This window comes from Rhinichthys klamathensis, unplaced genomic scaffold, assembly GCF_029890125.1.
Source record: "Rhinichthys klamathensis goyatoka isolate OS25496 unplaced genomic scaffold, OSU_Roscu_1.1 h1tg000314l_1, whole genome shotgun sequence".
Classification (NCBI taxonomy): Eukaryota; Metazoa; Chordata; class Actinopteri; order Cypriniformes; family Leuciscidae; genus Rhinichthys; species Rhinichthys klamathensis.
In genome coordinates, this window is record NW_026606832.1 from 1,053,294 (window position 1) to 1,062,915 (window position 9,622).

General features: G+C 37.8%; 1 protein-coding gene and 1 long non-coding RNA gene across 2 annotated transcripts; one reads left to right on the plus strand and one right to left on the minus strand.

Moving 5' to 3' along the window:
* Positions 1–1,516: 1,516 nt before the first annotated feature.
* On the minus strand, positions 1,517–3,069 carry or80a13 (odorant receptor, family 80, subfamily A, member 13). Its single transcript, XM_056271287.1, has one exon. It carries the CDS (start codon positions 2,679–2,681, stop codon positions 1,722–1,724), a length of 960 nt encoding a protein of 319 aa, XP_056127262.1. The 5' UTR covers positions 2,682–3,069; the 3' UTR covers positions 1,517–1,721.
* A 3,117-nt stretch (positions 3,070–6,186) lies between these two features.
* LOC130105314 (uncharacterized) lies at positions 6,187–7,754 on the plus strand. Its single transcript, XR_008809575.1, has 3 exons — positions 6,187–6,497; positions 7,463–7,505; positions 7,689–7,754. It is a non-coding gene; the product is annotated as an uncharacterized LOC130105314 (long non-coding RNA).
* The last annotated feature ends 1,868 nt before the right edge of the window (positions 7,755–9,622 follow it).

A 9,622-nucleotide genomic window follows, 5' to 3' on the forward strand; every position in this document is an offset into this window, starting at 1 on the left:
AACATTTATTTGAAAAACAACTTATTACAGTTGGTCTGAAGCGATAGTCTAAAAAGTTTAAAATATCGTAATTTTTCTTACAAACACTTATCGTTCTTCAGATTCATCAGTGAAAAGAAAGAAAAAGAAGAAGAGAAACAAAAGGAAGAAGCCAAGCAAGAGAAAAAAGGGGGGACAAAACGTGCTACTTTCTGTCAAGACTTAAGCATTTGAAATGAATTGTTGATTAAAAAAAGCAGTTTTAAACAAAACAAAAAAAGTGTTGTAAATCTGTTTTTAATGAAGTTGTTTTTCAAATAAAGGTTCAAATAAAGAGTCAGTGATATTGGATTGTATGTATTTTTATTGTACTTACCCAGTACCCAGTACTTACATGGAACAAGAGGGTAACAAGCACCACTTTAATTTACGGCCCGTAATGTCACACTTACCCTGGAACTACATGAAACAAGAGTATCTTTCCCCAATATTTAAGCAAAAGTTGCAATAGGTTTAGGTTTCAGTGGACTTTTGTTAAAAAGATTACTGTATAAATGCATAGATATGTACCCTATAAAAAGCCTATACAGTATTGGTTCACCATTATTACAAAAAGCTATGTTCTTGCTAAATTGCTCTCAAATGTAAGATTGTTGTATCATAATAGTAGAATAAGTACCCCTTAGTTCTATAATACTTACAGTATAAATATTTTTTTCTGTTACCCATTTATTCCCCAAACTTTACATATTGTTCCCTTATACTTACATGTAAGTACTTTATAGGTACACTATAATTACCAAAAGTTAAACTGTAAAATCGCTTTAATTACGCAGCAGTACTTTCCGGGCTGTAATATATAAAGCGTTACCATTAATTGTAATTATATATTTAAATTAAATTGATTCAAACTAGAACCATATTACTGTATATTTTTACAGTTTAGAAAGACCATATGTATCAGAAAACAAGAAATGCATTCTGAACTTCTTAAATATTTTATCCAATTATTACATTCACAAAAAAGTATATATTGTATATTATATTTTGCAATATTGATCTAAATATTTATATGAACATTTATTGGGGTCCCCTGGAAACATTTCCGTTGTGGTCTGTGCTATTTGCAGCGCGTTTCTGTATTTGGTTGTGTTGTTAACTTTTGCAGCGCGTTTCTGTATTTGGACGTGTGTTGAAAGTGTCTATACAACACAACTGAATTGGCAGATTTGAAGGATTTATTTCCTCAAAAAGATTTAGATGTTTATTGTCAAATTATACATTTCTAAAATAACATTAGCCTTTAAAAAAGAAGAAGAAGTTTTTTTCACTTAATTTAAAGGTTTGTAAATATTTTTTTTTACAATAGTTTAGGCACTTTCTGACGGCCTAGAGGGCCCTGATGGTTCTCCTCTGATCATAACATACATGAAACAATAAATCTGACAAAGTATTTACTGTATAGTTACAAAGTAAATTAGTTATTATTATTCTAATTATGACAAAGTACAAATATGTAACAAAGTTTTTTTCTGCGGCAACTATAGAGAAATCTCCTCTAGAAAGATGTTCTGTTGTACATTACATCATGAATTTCATCAAATACTGTCCATTACACTACAATGTATCAACCAGTCTATGCTTTGGCATAATCTCTAAGTTGAGCAGGAGCATCACAAAATACATTATTGAAAAGTAAAACAGCAATCACAATCAGACATGAGAATGAAAATAATAATCTATTATGATAAACCCTTTAAATGATTTGGGGCAACTTTTTTGTGCAAAAATACATCTGCTAATCGTTTCCTGATCTCTTTAGTCCTGGTGCAATAAACAGTTGGGTTTATTAGGGGGGGAATTAATGAGGAAAAAATTAATATTGCATTTCTGTCTGTTAAAGTAAGCACAACTCCTATTCGAGTTAGTAATCCAGAGACCATTTTCGGTGCATAATAACTAAACAAGACAATTAGGTGACTCAAACAAGTGTTGATCATTTGCTTTTTGCTTGCATTATTGGAAAGTTTAGTCACACTATATGCCAGAACAGCATAAGTGCACATAATAAATGGAAACTGTCCACAGAACCACCAGAGATTAATCATTGCAGGTAAGAAAAAATATGGTTCAGGATTGACACAAGCAGCTCTGATCATTGATGGATAATCACAGAAGACATATCTGATAACAGGCTGACAGTATGGGAGATTGTCTGCCATAGAAGTCAAAACACCCATTAGAGTGATAGTAATGAGCCAAGTCAGAAAAATGAGCAGAAACGTTCGTGCATTTGTTACAATGCTGTGATACCTTAAAGGAAGTCTAATTGCAAGAAGTCGGTCGATTGCCATTAATGTCAGAGCCATGCATACTGTGAAATCACCAAGATGATAGAAGAACATCCTTGAGATACAAGAGTAGTATGACACGGTTTTCATCTCAGCCAGCAGCACTGAGATCATGGTTGTGCTGCAGGTAGAGGAGTACATTATGTCAACAACAGCTAGATTACAGATTAATATGTACATTGGTTTGTGTAAATGTCTGTCAGTCAAGATGATACACAGATTGATGCCGTTCCCAAGCAATATGAGCATGTAGGTTATTAAGATGAGGAATCCAAGGAGCTTTTGGTTCTGCAGGTAATCAAATCCAGTGATTATGAAGCTGTCTACATTATTCACAGTGTAATTTGCCATTTTCCATCCACTGATAAAGAAATAGACACAAGCACATTAAAATACACTATCAACAAGGGACAAGACAAAATCAATTAAAGTCTTGATGTACTCATATATGCACAGGAAAAAAGCTCCTGTGAAGGAAAAGATGCAGACAGTGTCTGTTACAGCAAGGTGATGAAAACTGGAAAAGTTGAAGTATAGTTTCAAAAGAAATACAAAAAGAGTTTCAGTCATGTTAAAGAGTAAATATGAATAACATTCTTCTTTAGGCGTTTTTCTTTAGATACTCAAAAACATTTGAATTTCTAACCAGTGAATATTAAAATAGCATGCAAGAGATTTTGAGATGTTCTTCTCATCCAGTACAGACTGATGTCCTGCCTTTTATATTTTTATGATGTGACAGATACGTCATGGTTACTTAGCAGCCGGTATTAAACATGAGAGTTCGTTCAAAACACAATAGTTCATAACAGTTCAAAGCTGATAATACACAAGCCATAGTTCAACATAAATCTAAGATTGACAAGTTTTGTAATACATATTTTTTTAAATATTTATTTAGCAGTTTTTGTATTTGTTTTCTATGTTTTGCATAGACCCTGATATAGTATCTACGCAGACGTCAAACCTGTGTCCAAATACTTAAGGGACCAATTTTTCAATATTTCAACGAAAGCAGAGTTAGGATGTGATGACGTTTAAAGACGATTATCAATGCACAAAGCATAAAATAGTGTTCTTTTTGGCTGTGCTTACACTAGCTCAAAAATATATATATATTTTTTTTACATATTTGAGACAGATCAGATATTGTTACACACAAAAAAAACCCACACAAGATAGGATTTTTTCCGCATCTGATCTGAGCCACTTGCAATTGTGGTTTTCTTACAATACTAATGAGAATTTTGAATTAAAGTATATTACAAACTTTTAATTTAGACCCTAAATAATCATAGTAGCTTGTACAAAAATGGCATTATATGACCCCTTTAAAATCAGATACACATTAGCTCCAATGCCCAGGTATCTGATACCGAGGGTGACGCACTTGTGCACAGTGATAGTTTTCCTTAAAGAGAGGTCTTTATGAAGCAGGCAGCAGGTGCTTGTAAGCTCTCACGCAAAAAAGCTTCTTTTGTAGAAGTAGAATCAATAGAATCTTCAGTTTTCAGTCAATGTAAAATGGTGGGACAAAAAAAATGTGTATGGTCAAAAGTTTGGATCTGTGCATTAAGCCTTGCAGTTTAAATGCAGCCATACAGATACGGCTATTCCAAGCTGCCGTCCTTCGGATGAGACAGTAAACCGAGGTCCTGACTCTCTGTGGTCATTAAAAATCTAAGGATGTCCTTCGAAAAAACAGTAGGGGTTTAACCCTGGCATCCTGGTCAAATTTGCCTATTGGCTTCTATCCATCATCATGGCCTCCAACATCCCCATACAGTTACTTATTGGCTTCATCACTCTCCACCAATAAGCTGTCTCCTCTCCACCAATAAGCTGGTGTGTGATGGGTGTTCTGGCGCACTATGGCTGCCTTCGCATCATCCAGGTTGATGCTGCACATTGTTGGTGGTTGAGGAGATCCCACCCCCCCTCCATGTAAAAGTGCTTTAAGAGCTGAGAAAAGCGCTAAATAAATGTAACAAATTATTATGATTATTATTAACTCAGCACTCCAGTTAAGTCACATCACATTTATTTATATAGCACTTTATACAATAGATTGCTTAAAATCAAGCAGCTTTACAGTATTAAACATGAAAAAACAGTGTCAGTATCTCTTTCAAGAACGTCATGTGACGTCATTGACCAGGAAACTATAAAGCACACCTGAATCAAACAGCATCAGCTTCTGATAGGCTTAAGCAAGTCAATAGCCGCGTTTCCACTGCTGGGCCAGGGCCGAGCCGTGCTAGTGCGTGCCAGGGTCAGTCGCGTTTCCACTGTCTCTTCCGGGGCTTGATCGGGGCTTACTCAGGGCCAACGGCCAGGATTTCTGGCCCGTCGAATACCTTGGGCCAAAGCGGGCCAGTTCGGGCTAAAGGCGTGCTCAAGGTAGAAGGCGGAGTTCATCGGTGTTATGGAAAGTTATGGTCTGCGGCAAGATGCACATTTCACTTTTTTATATCGCGCAAAATAATCGCTGCTCGAAATGGTGAATCTCCTGTACTGGTCTGTCGAAGATACCAGAGCTCTTCTGAGCATTTGGGCAGAAGAAAGGGTACAACGTCAATTTGACGGCGTGTGAAGAAACAAGGACGTTATAAAATACATCGATTCAGCGACGCTTCAAGTTCGGAAAAAAAATTAAAAAGTTGCGGGCACAGTATTGTACAAGGCGATTAAAACGCACAATAGACAAAGTGGAGCCCAGAGAATGAACTTTCCATGGTTCGACTTGATGGACGGTGTGCTGGGTCACCGTCCCTCTGTTAGTGGCGACTCGCGAGACAAGTCGGGACACTATTGCAGCCACGGCCGGTGAGTTAATATACATGCTATCTTCCTAACTTAAAAAATAAATAAATTCATAACACCCGCTGAAATGGGTTGGGTTGTATGACGTTTGATTCAGAAAGGCGTGTTAGGGGCGGGGTTTAGGGCAGCGCTGCGGGGCTACTGGCCCGGCAGTGGAAACGCAAGCCCGGTGCTTAAGGCCCGAGGCCACTGGCTCGGCTCGGCTCGCTGTTAGCTCTGGCCCGACAGTGGAAACGCGGCTAATCACGGGCATGCCGGGAGTATGTCAGGGTGACGCAGCGTTCCGTTCCCTTTTCAGGGAACTAGGGTTACATATACATCCGTGACGTTACCTTTCAAGGGAACTCAAACTGCGTCAAAACGCTGTGGGAACGCTAATACCCACGTCACCATAAGAGCAAGTCTGTGTAAAATAAATGCGCACATCTAGGCGAAAGCACCTGCGCCCCTGGATTGGAGCCGAGGTCCAGGTAGTAAATCATCACGAATGTATGCGGTGAGGACTAGCCTGCCACATCACAAAGATCTTGGAGGGAAACTGCTGACAGTAATGCTTTGGAAGCAGCCGTACAGCTAAAGGTGAAGGCTGACTGGCCGACTCATAAGCAAGTGAGATGGCCTCGACGACCACCCACTTGCTCAGCCTCTGCTTAGATGCCCTTTGTGGGTACCCTAAAGCAAACGAACAGTGTTCAGACTTTTTCCACAGTTCTGTGGACGTAAGTGTAGCGTGGCGGTGGAGGTAAACGGTTGACAAATACCAAATCGTATAGTGGTAATTAAATTTGACAAGCTGACTACGCCACCCCTTTTCAGAGAAATGGGGAAATAACTACCCAATGGAAATAGGGCACACAGGTTCGTTACCATGGAGGGCAAAGAGACGTGGATATCAGTACAAAAGTTAGTTTATTAAGTTCACATCAATAAATAAAACTTTCAGGTTACTGCAAAACAGAATGTCACTCAAATGACTAGTACAGCACCATTTATCAACACACACAATAAAATAAATTTAATTAAGATGGCTGCACTGTTAACTTTCGCTGTAGATTTAGCAGCACAGTACTGTAAAAACCTACAGTACAATACTGCATTTCTATATTACAGTAAAATACCGTAATTTGCATTGCATTCTGGGTAATTTTGTTTGAGCGGGAACATTTTACAGTACATTTTAGTGTTGCTGTAACCTAGCTGTAACCTGGCTGTAACATGCCAGGCAAATATACAGGGTTGCTGTAAACAGAGAGCGCGCGCGCCGCCTGACTGACGTCAGAGCACAACTGCGGCAGTTCACTCACTCAGCGCGGATATCTCACTCTGCGGATATCTGGAAATTTGGTAAGTTAATTTTGAATTTTATAATAAGGTTTAAGGATTTTACGCTATAGTGTGTAGCCTACATAGCTTTTAATGTGAAATGACAGTGGAAGTTTAGCCAGCGACGGTTGCAAAAACACTGTTAAGTTTGTTAACGTTATCTGCTCTTTTACTGCTTGTCCTGACATTTTCAAATTTAACGTTATAACTCCGTGAATTAACATTACCTTACGGTTTATTTCGTCCAAAACAGATTTGGTGATTGTTGGAACGGTGGAAAGACAAATCGAGATGGTCTTTTGTGAGTTTTATTTTGTTTCTGTCGAGTTTTAATTAAATGTGTTTTACGATGGTCTGCGAGATAAAATTATACTGCATTTGACATGTTAGTCTTACTGTTAGGCCTATCTCTGTAGGGAACACCCGAGCCTGTCAGTGGTAAAAACAAGCACTTATAATAGACATATCGTTATTTTGATCAAACTGCTATAGGCCTATTTGCAGTCCGTTTCCCGAATGACGAACTTAATGATTTTATGATCAATACTGGACCAAATTGAAGTCGTTTAGACACAAAATAAGACGCGTGAAAATAAGGCTTAAAAACACTGCACTTTCCTTTGCAACGCAAAATGGGTGATTTATTTGGGCTTAGAGAGATGGGCTTAGAGAGATTGGCTATTGGTACCAGTTTAGCCTTTTACTTCATTTCTATTTAGGCAGGAGACCCAGTTATATTGATTATTATAATAATTAAAAATATAAATAAAGGTGTAAATTGTTGAAAAACTTCAGACTATCAGAGTTAATGATCTATTAGGCAACAAAGACAAGTAAACTGCATGCCAAAAAGCATGCCAGAGGTCAAGTGAAGCTTATGTTTTATTAACCTAACTTAGATGTATTGTAAGCAGATTTATGAGATATTTCCTTAACAAGAAACACATAACCGTTAACTGAATACTATTTATTTTGATTTCTTACAGCTCTACAGTGTGGGACAATTTGCAGCCTGGGAAGGAGTTTTATGTAAGTATTAGCCATGTTAATACAATGTTTTAAACTTAAAGTTTTAAAATCTAAAGATTACTTTTTTTTTTTTTTTTTTTTTTTTTCTACAGAATTTTCTCTCTTCCACTGTCTGTCTGCTCATCTTTGGTGCTGTGGCTAACAGATTTTGTCATGTGTTTTTGTGTGTCATGTCTTTTTCAGTTTTGGTCATCGGTCCAAGGTTCCAGTACCACCTCAAAATCCCAGCCAAGTTTTTAAAGGGATACTCTACTGGTTTTTAATATTAAACTATGTTATTCCCTTAACTAAGACGAATTGATGCATATCTCTCTCGTCTCAGTGCGTGCACTAAATCGCTGTCTTGCGGCGAAACTTTGTTAGATCTTATCTCAGCCCTGTTCATTCAATACGTGCCAAGAAGAGAAGCGACCAAACACCTCCACGTTTTCCCTATTTAAATACAGTTACACGAGTAGTGTGACTCGACCTAGGACGGTGACACAAAATTTTCTAAGCGTGTAAAATGGATATCTATATTGTATGGCAGAATACCATAGCAAGTGCTTGAGAGCACTTCGACTCGGCGCAGTAATATCATCTCTCGTGAAAAGTCCGCTCCCGTTGAAATGAGAGGGAGGAGGAGAGGCAGCGGGGGGAGAGGACTTTTCACGAGAGATGATATTACTGCGCAGAGTCAAAGTGCTCCCAAGCACTTGCTATGGTATTCTGCCATACAATATAGTTATCCATTTTACACGCTTAGAAAAGCACAACGTTTTATTTTGTGTCACCGTCCTAGGTCGAGTTACACTACTCGTGTCACTGTATTTAAATAGGGAAAACGTGGAGGTGTTTGGTCGCTTCTCTTCTTGGCACGTATTGAATGAACAGGGCTGAGATAAGATCTAACAAAGTTTCGCCGCAAGACAGCGATTTAGTGCACGCACTGAGACAAGAGAGGTATGCATCAATTCGACTTATTTAAGGGAATAACATAGTTTAATATGAAAAACCAGTAGAGTATCTCTTTAAGTATGTCCAGCTACAGCTGCAAGTCATGCAGTTTCTCAACCTCTCTCTTAAATGCGTTCACCATACATGGTTTTAATAGTGTAATTGATCAATAATTTTTTTTTTTGACAAGAACATTGTTTGGATTGTCTTTTGATTTGCAGTTATTCTGAAGTTGCATTATAATATTATTACCTATAGATTTATATACTGTAATAACTACATATTATATAGTTATAATATCATTAGTAATTTGAAAATTACAATGTTTTGCAATAATGCATCAATATATCAATATAGATATTACAGTACAATATCGTATAAATTACAACAGAAGCAGACAAAAATGACAAAAATACTGTAAAAATACAGTACAATACTGTTTTGTAGTTTACAGTACTGTTCGTGTGTACTGTAAATTGAATTACAGTACAGTTACTGTAAATCGAAATACAGTACCTTGCTGGCAACCTTGCTGCCAGTACTGTACTGTAAAAATACAAGAAAATTGTTAACAGTGTGAGGCTTACCCGTAGCCGGGTAGGCTAGCTAGGTATCTAATCCAAAAGCCACATGCACACACACACAACCAGTGAGGTGTAAGCGGTTATAAGCGGCAAACCACACTCAGTGCTTGAAATACCACCACCAAAAGGCAAGAAGAGCTAGCCTCCCAACCCAGGGTCCATTAGCCTAAAATAAAAACAAAAAAAAGATTAATGAATAGACTGAACAAATGATACTAGCCACAAATAATAACAAAATTCTGAGTGATTGGTGATGGCAAACACTCACCACAAAGGGAGCACTGACTTGTAGACAAAACAAAATAACAAAATCACAGAGCAAGAAGGTTGCAACTTAATCAATTACAAAATAATCAACATCAAAACTAAAACAAAGTAAAGAAACAGACAAATTAGCACACACGCAGCCAATTAGCAGGGTTCTCAAGTTTTATCAAAAGCTTGGAGTGAGATCACATGCGGTTAGGGGAGGAGCCCAAGGGGAGGGGCCCCATTGGATCCCCGCCCATCCCCACCCCCCAATTTTACCCATTGTTCATAATCAACCAGCACAAATTGAAATTATAACAATTGGTAAATCTGATAAATGACAGAGCA